A 16,267-nucleotide genomic window follows, 5' to 3' on the forward strand; every position below is an offset into this window, starting at 1 on the left:
AGCTGTCTTAAGTATATGCCCATCTTTAATCCTTAACTAATGATAACCCAATCATAGGTCAATCTTAGAGAAACACTTGACCCCTTGCAACTAATAAAATAGATCATTCATACGTGGAAAGGATACTTGTTCTTGATGGTTACTTTGTCCAACTGCCTGTAACTGGTACAAAGTTTCATCAAACCATCTTTTTTTTTCAAATACAATACTGTGCATTCCATGGTGAGACACTAAGGTGTATTAAACCCTTGTCTAGAAAATCTTCTAGTTGATCCTTGAGCTCCACTGGTGCTATTCGATAAGATAGTGTAGATATTGAATTGATGTCTTACACCAAGTCTGTACAAAACTCTATTTTCCTCCTTAGAGGTAATCTAGGAAACTTATTCAGAAACATATCAATATAATCTCTCATAATTGGCACATTTGCCACATTACACACTTCCACTTGGGTATCTAAAACCATTATGGCATTCATGTCTCATCAAATGACTAACAATCATGTATGAAATAACACCACTTGATGCCATTCTATGATCTACCTGAAGATAGAACAGTGTCTCTCCAAGGTATACAAATTTCATCTTGTTGTGGTGAGAATCTGCACTTGCATAATTGGGAGATAACCAATCCATCCCAAGTATCACATCAAAGTCTGTCATGTCTAGTAACACTAGATTAGTTTGAGTGTTTCGTCTTTTAACTTGGACTTCACAAGCTTTATTCTCATGTTCCATTACAACACATCTCTCAAGGGTGTGGAGACTACCTAGTGCCCTTATTTTCTCTACTATTGAATCTATATCCAAGTTTCCCATTTTACAAGCTTATAAGATATCAATGGCCTTGCCATATACCAAGTCATATATTGAGCCTTTACATCACATTAAGATCTCTTATTGAGACAGTCAAAGGTAGTTATTCAAAGTAATCTCTTATGTACAAAATTCCCATGCATTAATCACAAGGTATCTACCTTATCATACATCAAGTAGGCATACTTTAGTCCTTTATTGGCTAGTTAAGCCTTTCAACTTTCCATAATTTTAAACATTGACCTTTAATTCAAGGAATTGAGTACTCCAATCCTTGGAATTATTAATATAAATCTAGTACCTTACATATCTAAGGTATTATCAAAGTATCATTTATATCTCATATACAAAAATCTAACACTAGTTCACATTAATCCACATTTTTAATGCCATAACCATCTATCTGTGATTCTTTATTTAACCATTTAAGGTGTTGCTTAACCTGAGAATCATCATCAATATCTTATGAACAACATATGTGCTTTTACCTCTATTTATGCTTAAAATTCTCTAGTAATCCTACCCATTCTATTAGGGCCATTAGAATTTTTTCACTAGACCTTGTCATTATCTAATTAGGAGTCTTTTGCTCCAAAATTTCCTCTAATCATGGTTTAAATCCTGAGATCATGGTTTAAATCCTAAGCAGCATGCTCACCTAGACTAACATACATTAAACCTGGGTTCTAATTATAAGAAGCATCAACTAATCATAATCTCAACTGTAGGAGGATAATTTCCGCATGTTCGCTAAGGGGTGTTTTCACACTTGATGGTTTTCCGACTCAACCACACCTGCCAGTACCTCTACCTGTAGGCATACATGACCTAGTAGTAATACTAGTGGGAGAATCTAGCTACTACATTTTCCATGACCTTTCTCTATAGGCGTACGTGGTCTTACCATAATCTCAATGTGAGCATCTGGCTTTACTACGTCTTCCAAGACCCTTAGTAATAGATGTCTGTGGTTTAACCATAGTGTTTGCGGGAGTCTCATGCTCTACCATATCGTTTAAAACTACTTGAGTTTTAGATGACATACTTGTTGAAACAATAGGATACACATATGGTAAATTTCATTTCAAGTGTCTCATGACAATACTAAACACATACATGGGTGACATCAACAATTTGGAACTAGACTTAAAAGATAAACAAAGAATAATATACGAGTCTCTTCTTTTGATTTGTGTTTGGAACACAAAGCAAAAACAATATTCTCACACATAACCTTGACACTCCGTGATACTACCAAGAAAGACTTAGGACTTATATGACCTAGAGCTATGATATCAACTTTGTCGCATCCCATTTTCACGATATAATTGACGCATGAACTTACGTGGGTATAGCTCGTTAGGCTTAAGCAAGCCTTAATCAATAATGCATAGGCTGGTCATCCATCGCATTCAATACATTCTCATCCATATAATAGAATAAACAAATAAGTCAACATCACTAATCATTATTGAACTTCTTAACATAATGAGTGAATTTGTCATTCACCAACTATCAACATTTGTATAACATGTGTGTTCTGTGATTCAGTACACATCTCATGCCATGTTGTTATGGATCATCCACCGTAGTCTTGCCATTAACATGCACCCATATTCGAGGCTCAACATAATGTGAGGAAGCATAAACAAATATGAGTACATCAACATTTATTTGCATAACCAAGTTCATTATCAACATAATAATTCAAAGACTAGACTCAACATACCATAGAGTGTAACAACATTGGAAGGTTGGAAGTGAGGCTCTACCACCCCTATGACAAATGAACTCGGCGAGTATTCCATAAGTCGCTTAGCCAAGCAAACTATTGATTTATAAAAAAATAAAAGGAAAATAACAAGTGAGACACAAAGACTCCATGATTGGATACGGGAAGGAGACAAGCTAGACGGAAGAGATTTAGCACAAATCAACAATTTATAATAAGCATGTGCCTTTAGATAATCATAGACTTTTCCTTTAAACCTTGAAAGTGAGATAGTTGTAAATCTGACAACATATTTTCATATAAAATATCACATTTCATTATCTCATTTACGAAATAAAAGATTGAGCATGCATGAAATGATATGCATGAAAAACAAGGATGTCATATGTTAGCGAATATTAGCTTCCTCTCAAGGATTGTTACCATATTTTCAATCTTGCCCTTCTATGTATAATGATTTGTGCTCGAGTTATATCGGATCCAATTTTAGGATCTACCACATAACATTTCTATTCATAACTTGTGAACTACTGACCCCTTTACATGATTTCCACATAAACACAATAATCATCAAAACACCACACATAGGTGTCACAGTACCCAATATATATGTGAGAAGTCAATTCATACCATTGATAAAGATAAAGGAAAGATGGGTACCTTCACCCAATTCATCCTTACAGCATGCTTACCCCCACACCGAGCTTAAATTAAGTGGTATTCTTACCCCCACAATAGGGTAAAGTTAGGTGGAATTTTCCATAACCAATATAACTAGTTCTCACAAGAACAACAAAAGCATGATTTAGGGTTTCTCATACTCACCCTGCATACCATGTTAATCAACATGCCTCAATGAGCTGAGAATCTTCGATGCTGTATTAGGAGCTTGAAATTCTTGGGAATTTGTTTAGGAGTGATCTGGTTTCAAAGGGAATGAATGGCGAATTCTAAAATTTGTAATGGGTAAAGTATCTTATGTTTAACCCCTTTTTAAAATTTGTTCCCTTCTTATTTCCCTTGCATAGCTAATTATCCAATAAAAAAAGCCTTACAATCTGATTTTGAAATCTAAAATTTTTTCCCTTGGTAGATTTCCTTACACATGCATTAGCCATTTGTTGGCCATTCAATTTCCCATCTTGCATGTTTTCTTTTTTCCTTCAAATGACCCTCGTGTTTCCCCCACCAAGTAATTGTTGTCCTTGCATGCATTATAAGGCCATATAGTGGTCGGCCACATTAACTCCAAGAGTCAAGATAAGAATATAGCTAAGTTCTCATAATTGGATAGGTAAATTAAAAGAAATTGATGCAATTAAATCTAGTCCAAGTTTTTAAAACATGCAAGTAAAAAAAAAAATTTAACGAAACTAACCTAAAATATCACAAAAACTAATAACAATAAAACCCCCCAACAAACCTAAATTTCACCTAATCCTCAGTGTGAAAAGCTAAAAAGAATAAGGAAAATAAACTCCTTTATCAGTTGTGACAGTGCGTTGAAAGCTCTAATTTTCATTCTCATCATCTTTATGTGTTTTAAACCTACATACTCAATAAAACAAGCTAGGGAGAGGTTATAACTACTTATTTAAATTGAAAAACAAAAACTAACTAAAATAACAATTAAATCTTAAAAGATATAGCTTGGGTTACGTCCCAAGAAATGCTTTTTTATAGTCATTAGTTTGAGTATGATACCACTTTATTGTTGTTTATTGGAGTATTTTAGGATCTTTGGTGATCCAATTCACCTCCCAAATAATGTTGGAAATGCTACCCATTCACTTCGAAAGTCCTGGTAGCTCCATTATAAATAACTATTGCACCACATGTATAGACCTTAACCACCTTATAAGGACTTAACCACTTTGATTTTTGTTTCCATGGTAAAAGCTTGACTAATTTGGTTAGTTTATCCCACTTTAAAATCAAGATTAACTGAAGTTGGTGGATCATCCTTATCATAACATTGCTTAGTTTTGAGATGTGATGGTGGTGGCTTTAATTCAAGAGTTGGTGTTGGCTTACATGTAAGTGGTGGAGTAGGATTACCTTTACATTTATCAGCTAAGTCCACTCTATAGTAATGAGCTGTGGAGGAAGGGTATTTAGTTGCATTGAAAATAGTAAATTCAACTACCACCTCACCAACTTTGAAAGTTATTCTTGCTTCCTGTACATCCATGAGTGCACATGCAATGGCTAAGAATGGATGTCTTAGTATAATTTGAAGCTCTTGATCTTTTTTATTTCAAGTACTATGAAGTCCATTGGAATGTATACTTTTCCCATTTTAATTAAGACATCTTCTATAATTCCATAGAGGTGCCTCATTGTTCTATCTACTAGTTGCAAGTTAACTGTAACAGGTTGAATTTCCATTAATCCAAGTCTCTTAGTAACTAACAAAGGAATTATTGAGACAAAAACACCCAAATTGCACAAAGCTTTCAAAAATTAAAATTACCAACTGAGCAAGGGATAGAAAAACTCCTTAGGTCATTAAGTTTTGGTCGAAGCTTTTTTCCGATTATCGCGTTGCACTCCTCAGTGAATGCAATCGCCTCAAAATCTTCTAATTTCTTCTTCTTTATCAATATGTCCTTCAGAAACTTCACATATGATGGTATTTGCCCCAAAAGTTTTTATGAAAGTAATGTTGATGTTAAGCTTTTTGAATACCTAAAGAAACTTTTGGAAATGCTTATCAAGCTTTTGTTTTGAAAGTGTTAAGGATCAGGTGATAGTGGTAGAGTTGCCTTTGCTTCTACCTCTTGAATTTGCTTATCAACTAACTCAATCATTGTTTTGATTTTTAACTAGCTAATCTTGAAGTTTATCTTGCCTAACAGTACTTTTAACCTTTTTTCCACTCCCTATGGTGATTGCCTTAACTTGTTCCTTACTTTCTCTCCTAGGATTCACCTCTGTATCACTAGGTAAGGTCCCTTGAGTTCTATTGCTTAATAAGTTGGCAAGCTGACCAACTTGAATCTCAAGGTTTTGTAGTCATGCTACTTGACCTTCAATGATGCTATTAGTCTGTATCACGTATTGACTTAGCAAATCTTCCATAGCTAGCCTTGTTTCTAACATAGGCACTTTTGCTTACTTTTGGAATCCCAGAGCTGCATTTGGCCTTGAAGTTGAGAGGGATCCTTGATTATTGGCCCAAGAGAAGTTTGGATGGTTCCTCTACCCTAGGTTATAAGTGTTGGAGTAAGGGTTATTCTTGATCTATCCCTATAAATTACATTGTTCTTGTCAAACATGGATGTTGATGACTTGCATGGTTATTTACATAATACTCATATGCTACAAACAAACTTTGAATAGTGTTAGTACCAAAAGATTCAAGAGTCCTAGTTAGAGCTACTACCTATGTAGATAATGTTGAAAAGGTATCTACATTATGAATTCTAACTACTCTTTTATGCATTGATCACTTTACTGGTCATTGGTAGTTGTTTACAGCCATCTCTTCTAATAAATCATATGCCTCATCAATTGATTTAGCCATTAAAGCTCCTCTTACAGTCGCATTAATGGTAGATCGAACATGCCCAGTTAAGCCATTGTAGAAAGTTTGCACTTGAAGCCATTTTGAAAGACCATGATGACGACAGTGTTGAGGTGATTCTTTGTATCTATCCCAAGCCTTATACAATGATTCAAAATCTTGCTACATGAATGATGTGATATTGTTCTTCATTTTTGTTGTCTTGACCAGAGGAAAAAACTTAGCAGGGAACTTTTGAGCAAGATCATCTCATGTTGTTATTGAGCCAATAAGGAGCACATTCAACCATGCTTTAGCTTCGTTAAATGTGAAAAGAAAAAGCCTCAAATGAATTGCATCAGCTGTGACCCCATTATGTTTGAATGCATCACAAATTTCCAAGAAGTTTGATAGATGGCCATTTGGATCATCATTCGGAAGGCCCCCAAATTGGACTGACGTTTGAATCATGGTGGTGTTAGTTGGCTTAATCTCAAAATTGTTTGCTTGAATAGCTGGCCTTTGAATGCTCAATGGAATTCCTTGTACCAAAAGAACAATATAATCTTTTAAGAAACAATTTACAGCTACTACATGCTCTTGGATTTGCTGCTCACCCTGTTGATCAGCCATTGTATTTATTGGAGCAAAACCTTGTTGATTTTCTTGTCAAAGTCTAAGGATGTTCTCTCAATTTCTTGATCACAAGATATAATCTCCAAGCTTTTTGCTTTTCTCATACAACGACTGAATACACCTGCAAAACAAAGAAATAAAATTGAAATTAAGACTAATTTGTGACATTTGAATATTATCAAATAATAAAGAAAACAAAGTCCCTGGCAACTACGCCAAAAACCTTGTTGTCGAATTTTCACCCAAGTGCACGCTATCGTAAACAAGTAATATAGTAGAAATGGAGTATCGTTCCCACAAAGATTTATTCCTAAATTTTTATTAAATACTAAAAAGTTATAACAAATCAATCTTATTCAAGTAACTAAAATTTGTAAAAAATTAATAAAAATGAAAATAAATAAATACTCAGTTAACTAATAAAAATTAAAATTACTTGAAAAAGGTAATATATTAAAACCTAGGATTATGGGTTCATTCAACACTTCATCTGATATCAGCTTTTCTTATTATTTACATTCATGGGTGGTTATACTAACCTAGAATCCAAAGCTATATACAAGTCTCCATTGAGATGCTAGCACAAATACCTAACTTAATTAGGTCATTATATGTTTACAATAATCAATTAAATAAGGTTCATTAAGCTTGTGTTCCAATTTTGCTATGTATCGTAATTGGTGTGTGTCTACTCGAATAGTGAATAAGATCACTTAAGTGACGTGAGCATACACTATTCAAATCTTAGTCCAATCTAAAATATATCTGTCAAGTCTCAATTAGATTCACAAATCATTTAATTGTTAGCCAAACAATCAAAAGTATTAAGAACGTATTTGAATGAGCAAAACTATACACATTCAAAATAAATAAAAGAGAAACTAATATTCAGATTACGTGCTAAAATCCACCACAATCCTAAAAAAATAGTTTAGCTTATGATATCTAACAAAAATAATATCCAAAGAAATTTAACCATAAATCCAAGTAAAAGGAAATAAGAGAAACACAAAAATAGAGAAAGAAACTAACTATAAAAGCTTTGCAATCTCAATTCTCTCTCAAATTCACTTGTTTTCTTGCTTTGTTCTTGGCTTCTTTTCTTTAGAATAGTTGCTTGCTGCCACCCATTTAAAACCTCTGAAAAAAGTCCCTTAAATAAGTTCCAAATAACCTAATTTTCAAAATCTCGTCAAATTTTTATTTTTGGAAAATCGTTAGGTGTAGCGGCCATGATTTCTTGGTGCCGCGGCATTGCCTGTTTTGCTACAATAGCACCACGGCCTTCCTCTCTTGGAGCCATGGTGCTCAAGCCTCGAAAACTTTTATGGTACCTTTCCTTTTAGTAGTGCTACAGCCTTGCTCCACTCAGCACTACGACCTTGGCTTCCTTGGCGTTGTAGCCTTGAGTAACTTAAGACCATGACCTTCCTCCACATGTTGTCTTATGCAGAACTACAGTAGTCTAGCATATTCCAATATAATTTTCAATTTGACTGGATCTGAACTGGGTATAGTGGTCAACATAAAAGTTTTAGCCCTGTCTTGTATCTTTTCAATGGCTGAAGAATCACATAAATTGGACTTCTGTAGTGAACTATATTCCCTAAATACCTCATTATGTTCAGTCCATGCATACTGCTATGTTGCTATGACTTAGACAAATAGTTTGACCATAATCCAATTACAATTGGACAAAATGATTCAATTAAAAGATGTATCCTTCCTCTTACCATTCCATTGGTTCAAGAATCACTTCATTTGAAGTTCTTTAGAGAAAGATATGGTCAAAATACTACAACATATACAAAGAAAGCCATTACGAGACTTGCCCGAATTTTCATCAAATGAAATTTTTTCATCAAATTTGCTACATAAGTAAGGGAAATCAATAATAACTACTCTTAAATTAATTTAAAATAAAGTCCAATCAAATCAAAGTAAAATAAGTTAAATTAACTACTCAACATGTAATCAAATTTAAACTAAAAAAACATCTAAAATACTAAAATTGAAACCTAAAATCTAAAAAATCTAGCTACTTAAGCGCCTAACATGTGTCAAAATAACTTTACGTAATCGAGTTATCAATAACTCTATATAATTGAGTTATCAATAATTTTATACAATCGAGTTATCTTGCCATATTTTGAGTGGTAACGTGGCTAAGTCTTTGAGTTTAGGCAAAGTTTTAACTAGTTTTCTTTGCTTTTCATTAATTAGTTAAGGTATGATTGACCTAGTTTACTTCAAGTTATTTTAGTTGATTTGTATGGTAAAAATGCCTATTTTTAACTATAGCTGATTTAGTTCCTATGTTTTTAAGGTCCTCAAAAGAGAAGGGGTCAAGTGGCAGAGAATTGTACAAATTGGCCAGGTCTAGACTTGCCTAAATATGCTGTGGTATTTCAGACATAACTCAAGTTACAGAAGCCCAAATGACATGATTCTAAAACCATTATAAATTTAAGAGGAATTGCTACAACTTTTATGTTTATCACTTTACCTAGTTCTGATCGCAACATGGATAGAATTGCATTCGAAGTAGTTAGACTGCAGTAGTTTTGCACAAGGTAGCTTGAAGGAACAAAGCATGGAAACAAGCATGGAGCGACAACGCAATGCTCCTAGAACCGCAACATCATCCAAGTAGCCAGTAAGCACCCAAGGTAGAAGTTAAGGCACTGTAGTGATAATTCTATTTTATAGAATTATTTTAATCTAAATTTGTTATTAAATGTTGGCTACATCCTTAAATTTTAATGAAATTTTAGTTATTTTGAGTTATTTTTTTAATTATTTTATTTTTGTTGAGTTATTTTAATTTGGCTATTATTTATTAGTTTTTACACTTTTGTAGGATTTAAAAGAATAAGGCTTAATGTTAGAAGGAAAGGTGTTTGAAGGACCCAGAATACTGCTTGTATATGCTTTAACAGCGTCTTGCTCTCAATGCCATAGCGTTGACATCCAACCTAACAAATTTTTTACAGCTTTTGATCTTTTAAATCGAACAACTACATGCCGTGGCTTAAATAGGCCTTTTTAGTGCTAGAAAAAAGGGTTTTTGTAGTAGCTTTCAATGAGGAAAACGAGGCAACTTTCTACAAAAAAAAAAAAAACAAAGGAAAGAAAGGATTGAAGAATTTCTTAAAAGCTTCAATAATGTACATAAGATCATTTTTCTCTCACTAGTTCTCTATCACTCTATCTACCATTTATTATATTAAATGAATACTTTTCTAGAAATATTGGACTTTGTTTTAAATATGTTGAAAGAAATTTTTACTCCTAAGATTATGGTTAATCTTTACTTAGAGTTTGGTTATTTTAACATTCTTTTACTTAATATTTGAGTATTGTGTTGTTTATTTGAAATATATACTTATTGCTTCTAATTTCTTGATCAACAATTAGAGTGAGTTGGATCTCTAAATGCAACTTGACAAAAGGAATTTAGAATTCGCTAAGGGTTTGAATAGCATGTGTCCACTTCACTTAGAGCATAGGTGATTTGATTAGGATTTAGGGTAAAAATATGCCTAAATATCATGTGCAATCAAATTTAGAGCATAAGCTTAGTAAACTTACCCTAATTAATTTACATAGACATACGGAAAATTAATTCAAATAGGTAGGTTTATTAGTGTAAGCCCTACTAGCCAATCGATTTTGTGCTTGTAAAAGCACTACATTAATTAGTCATATTTCATGTTGAATACATTATGGATATTTTATATAATATATGAGGTATTTCTTTATCCATGAGTTTATTTATAAAGAGTTATGGGAGACTTATGTAGATAAAGTCCTTGGAACATAATGGCCTTGCAAAGAAATTATAAGGGTTATAATTATGATATTCTTATGCATCAAAGCCTTTTTCCTGAATATGTTCCTAGTCATTGTATTGTCAAGAATAAGGACATTCACAATGCTCATAGGCTGGTACATGTTAAGCCTCTTTATTTTGGAAGTAAGCAATTGATTTAAAGTCTTTGGCCAAGGCAATTTTGATATGTCAATATAAAAGTTGCAAGACTAATATGGATAAGTTACAAAGTAGAGACCAAGCTAGGCTTTCTATCTATCTGGGATATATGATGAAAAGATCGAATTACACTGAGATACTGTAAACTGAAAGGTTGGTCAAATCATATTGACTCTCCTGACATTTGGGTGGTCATGATGTATTGCTAGATACTGTTCAAGATCTATATATATAAATATAAATTCTTAATTGAATTAATTTATATTTATTGCCAACATGTTGGGAACCTAATCGGTCACGCACATAAGGTGAATTGTCAAAATTAATTTGAGTTCAATTGGATGTGATCTAATTGATTTTATAGAGGCTTAGTCCAATTAAGCATTGAGCTAAATCAAATATGACTTGATGGAGTATTCAATAAAAACCCAATTAGCCCAAGACATTTTATAATCCTTGTTGGATATAAAGTACGTCAATTCACTCTATAAAAGAATCCCTTAACCTCTTCTTGAATATATAGAATAGTTTGATTTTATTTTCTCATGTGTTGAGATAGGATCAGAGCAAAAAGAGAGAAACACAAAAGGAGCTCAAAAGTTGAGAGTTTGCTAGCACAAACTTTGGTTTAGGGATTCACACACTCTTAGTGAAGAGATTTTAGCAAATCACCATGTGGATCACCATTAGAGGTAGGACAACTGTGCTGCTATGGTTTGATAAGTCTTAGTTGGTGTACAAAAGTTAAAACGAAAAGCCAAGGAGGACTCCACCAAAAAAAGGCTGACTTTCAAGTATGTTAAAATTTCTCTTGTAGTTTTTCTAGATTAGTTTTAATTAAAGTGATCCATGGCTTAGGGATTAAAATTTTAATAATATTTTGCTTCACATGATTTAAATCCCCAACAGTGGTATCAGAGCCTCTTTTAATTGATTTAATTTAGTTTTATGTTTAGTTGTTGAAGATTACAAAAACTGTTTTGTTTATATGTCGATTTGATGCAAAGTTTGAAAAATTATTTAGAATAAATTTGAATGGATTTTTTCTAAACTCATTTATGTTTCAAAAGGCCTTTAAATTCTTGATTTATTGATTTAAAATCTAGATTTAGTAAGTCTTTAAAGATTTTATAGATTTGTTTTAAGAGAATCCAAATATGCAAAATCTGGTAGCATAACGTGATCTGCTTTGGAAATTTTTTTGAGGGACTTAGAGAAAGAGTTTGTATGTGATTTTTGAAGGTAGAAATCAAGAAGATGCTATCAACCTCTAAAAATTTACAGCATTTAGTTATGTCATTGGGGTGGTGATCTGATGATGTTTCTGTACAAAGAGTTTGTTGGAATCATATTCTTGCTTGATGAGGACTCTTGCAAAATCATGGCTATTTGTATTCCAAATTTTTGAGATTTTGAGAGCTTTTTGGCGTGATATTTGGGGCATGGGATGTCCCTAAATTTCGTACCAAAATCATTGCAAACAATGGAGGATGGAGCTTCAAATAATTTGGGACAGCATAGGTGATGCAGACCCAATAAAATTACATTGGCTTGTGCTATTTCTTCTCTATTTAATTAAGAGTTATACTAATTTCGTTATGACCTAAATTCAGACTCCTAATTGTAATGGAATATATCCTAAAGAGTTTAAGATTACCCTAAATAAGATTCTAAAATCAAATTGGCAAAGAAATGGGACTCTTGGCCATAAAGATCTAATTCTAGTTGGACTAGAATTGTAAAAATTGAGGACAATAAGGATTAAATTTTCTAATAAGATTAGAAAGCCTAATTGGATTAGGATTCCTTTGAATATTAAATATCTAATATGATTAGAACTATTATTGAGAATAAGGGTCAGATTTATATTCATAGTCCTAAAAGGTTTAGGATTACAAAGTCTATGCTTAATATAATTCCTAGCGGGACTAAGACTTCTAATTTGGCACAAGGCATTTAATGGGACTTAGACATCAAATTATTTGGATTAATATCTTCAAAGGTTGAGTAATATTATTGCAAATTACATATGAGATTTTTAATTTGAATTAAACATAAGTTTTATATGTTCATTATATGATTATGAATGTATAAGGATGATTATGGACTTAGACCAATATAATGTGTTATCGATGGTTATGGTTGAATGCATTTGGTATTTATTTTAAAAATAGGGATTGTGTGCCATGCCTTTCCTTTATTTTATTCAAGAGTTGTAAAATTCTCTTCTCATCTTACTCCCCTCAAATGTAACTTGAGGTTTCTTTACATATATGTAATTAGAATTCATTGGATTAGATTAGGAAGAAAATTTTGTAATTCCAAGAATAAAGGGCGAAGGCACCAAGGAGACATGAAGATTACAAGACTACAAGATACGGGGATATTTGTATGTACTCCCTTAGGATTTGATCAACTAATTTCCTTCAATGGCTCAAGGAAATTAAATTAAATAAAAGTCCATAATCATCCTTGTAGTATGCATGTGATAGATTTATTTTATGCAATATCATAAATGCTATGCGTGCCAAATTTGATGAGACCTAAATAACAAGATAACAATAACAACAAAAATCCTTCATTAAAATATTGAGTCACATGCTTCGCATGATTAAGTTGCCTTCCACCATATAAAAGATAACCAGGCTACCCTTTTAATTGGACTTGTTGAGTTATTCAAGGTCAAACTTTTACACAAGCATATTTGAGTTATCAGTGGGTCTTACTCAACTAAACCTGTGTGGTTCGGATGTGTCACACTTGACCACATGGTCTTAGAGGCAAGGTTAGGCAAAATGCAGATGATGCATTTAGACAATGAGTTGTCACCTATCTGATCTGGGAGTTGCATGTGGATGCAATTGATAAGCTATGTTATCTAACCAAATAGGTTTTTTTGTGATTTGTTTAGTCACTCAAGGTCGAAGTAATTCGAAAAGGGTCCTAGCCCACTAGAAATACCTAGTAGAGATTTTCGTATAATAGTGAGGGCTATTATTATGAAAAATTAGTGGAAGAATCAATGTAAGATTTAATACCTCATCTTAAATTGATTTATAACATGAAAGGCTAATATAAATACTTTTTCTATATTTATAGGTTGTTAGAATGGGTAGAATAATAATTGCTACTTTTCTTGGCATACTTGATGCCATCAGCCTAAAATGTTTAGACTGGTGTATTACTTTGAGAAAAGTTCTCAATAAGTGGAAGGGTGTAATCTTGACTAGTAAAGAGATAAATTTAAATATGATTGAGCTTAATCTTTCTACTGCCAATCCTAAATCTTGGATAATAGATTTAGGATGTGGATCGCATTTATGCACTAACATAAAAGCTTTAAAAGATGGTAGACGGCTTGGTAAAAATGTGGTAGTTTTAAAAGTAGGCAATGGTGCAAAAATTCAGCAATTGATGTTGGGACTTGTGATCTTATTTTACCATCGGGCTTAGTGTCGGAGCTAAAAATGTGTTGTTGTGTACCAGTACTAACTTGAAACATCATTTTAGTTTCATACCTAGCTAAGAATGATGATTTCAAATTTAGTATGAAGGGCAATTGTTGCACTATCATTCCAAATGAAATATTTTATGGATCTGTAGCATGTCATGGAGGACTTTATGTTATGGATCTTGATAGCTCAATGCTCAATATAGATGTCAAGAAAGCTAGAAAAGATTATCCAAATCAAACCTACCTCGGCGTTGTAGACTTGGTCATATCAATGAGACAAGGATAGCCAAGTTATATAAACAAGGTTATCTAGATCCATTTGGTTATGAATCATATGGAACTTGTGAACGTTCTCTCCTTAGTAAAATGAATAAGACTCATTTTACTAGAAAGGCTGAAAGAGTAGGTGTACTCGTAGGGCTAATACATTTGGATGTATATGGACCCTTAAACACACCAGCCAGAGGAGGTTATTTGTATTTCATTTCATTTACAAATGACCATTCTAGATTTGGTTTTGTGTACCTAAGGAAGTATAAGTCTAAAGCTTTTGAAAACTTCCAAGAGTTAAAGGCTAAAATTGAGAAATAAACTAGGAAGAATATTCTCACCCTTAGATTGGATTGAGGAGAAGAATATCTTAGTCAGGAGTTTCTAGATTATCTAACAGAACATGGGATCTATCTCAATGGACTCTACCTGGAACTCCACAACATAATAGAGTGTCTGAGAGGAGAAACCGAACCTTGTGGGACATGGTTCATGCCACGATGAGTAAGGTAGACCTTCCAATATCCTTTTAGGGATATGCCCTAGAGACTGTTGCTTACCTTCTTTATAAGGTTTCAATTAAATTGATTGATAAGACACCATATGAGATGTGGTATAGCAAAAGGCCAAACTTGTCTTATACAGGGATTTGGGGATGCACGGCTTATGTGGAGTGTGCATTGTCTAATAAGCTTGGAGCTAGATCAAACAAATGCAAGTTTATATGGTATCCTAAACAAACTATAGGATACTATTTTTACAATCCTACCAAGCAAAAGGTGTTTATCTCGAAACATGCCAGTTTTTTAGAAAAGGAGTTTTTACTTGAAAGGACTAGTGGGAGTAAAATAATTCTTGAAGAGAATCAAGAACCACAAACTAACATTCCTTTGGAACCTGAGTCAATAGTTGAAGCATTGGATGCTCAAATCGGTGCTCAAGAAATACAACTGCTCCATAGATTCACTAGACGGAGATAATTTCCAAAGAGATATAGATCTATGATGGAAAGAGATGGTACTCTACCAATTGACAAAGAGCCCATTACTTATAAGGAAGCAATATCTGATATTGATTTTGATAAGTGGTTAGAGCAATGAAATCCGAGATAGATGACATGCACATCAACCAAGTAGGGACTTTGGTTGATGCACCTGAAAGGCTAAAGCCCATTAGATGTAAATGGGTCTTTAAGAGAAAGACTGACATGGATGGTAATGTACAAACGTACAAGGCTTGGTTGGTTGCTAATCGAATGTGACCTAATTGAATTTATAGAGGTTTAATCCAATTAAGTATTAGGCTAAATCAAATATGATTTGATGGGATATTAAATAAAGACCCAATTAGCCCAAGACATTTAGTAATCCTTATTGAATATAAAGTAGGTCAATTCACTCTATAAAAGAATCCTTTAGCCACCTTTTGAATATATTGAAGAGTTCTATTTTATTTTCTCATGTGTTGAGATAGGATCATAGCAAAAAAAGAGGAACACAAAGGGAGCTCAAAAGTTGAAAGTTTGCTAGCATAAACTTCGGTTTAGAGATTCACACACTCTTAGTGAAGAGATTTCAACAAATCACTTTATGGATCACTATTAAAGGTAGGACAACTTTGCTACTATGGTTGGATAAGTTCTAATTGGTGTACAAAAGTTAAAACGAAAAGCCAAGGAAGACTTCACCAAAGAAAGCAGACTTTCAGGTATGTCAACATTTCTCTTGTAATTTTTTATATTAGTTTTAATTAAAGTAATCCATGGCCTAGGGGATTAAAATTTTAATAATAATCCACTGCGTATGAGTCATCTTAGCATGTTTTAAATCCCCAACAAGGTTCACAATATCTTGATAGATAATTG

The 16,267-nt window shown here is 33.1% G+C and overlaps 1 protein-coding gene and 1 non-coding gene across 2 annotated transcripts; one reads left to right on the top strand and one right to left on the bottom strand.

Moving 5' to 3' along the window:
- Nucleotides 1-6,161: 6,161 nt before the first annotated feature.
- On the top strand, nucleotides 6,162-6,268 carry LOC149526507 (small nucleolar RNA R71). Its single transcript, XR_016351937.1, has one exon. It is a non-coding gene; the product is annotated as a small nucleolar RNA R71 (small nucleolar RNA).
- A 54-nt stretch (nucleotides 6,269-6,322) lies between these two features.
- LOC110426583 (uncharacterized) lies at nucleotides 6,323-6,685 on the bottom strand. Its single transcript, XM_021441824.1, has one exon. The coding sequence runs from the start codon at nucleotides 6,683-6,685 to the stop codon at nucleotides 6,323-6,325; it is 363 nt and encodes a 120-aa protein (XP_021297499.1).
- Nucleotides 6,686-16,267: the final 9,582 nt, after the last annotated feature.

This window comes from Theobroma umbraticum, unplaced genomic scaffold (assembly GCF_002168275.2).
Source record: "Theobroma umbraticum cultivar Fairchild unplaced genomic scaffold, ASM216827v3 scaffold_89.0, whole genome shotgun sequence".
Lineage (NCBI taxonomy): Eukaryota > Viridiplantae > Streptophyta > Magnoliopsida > Malvales > Malvaceae > Theobroma > Theobroma umbraticum.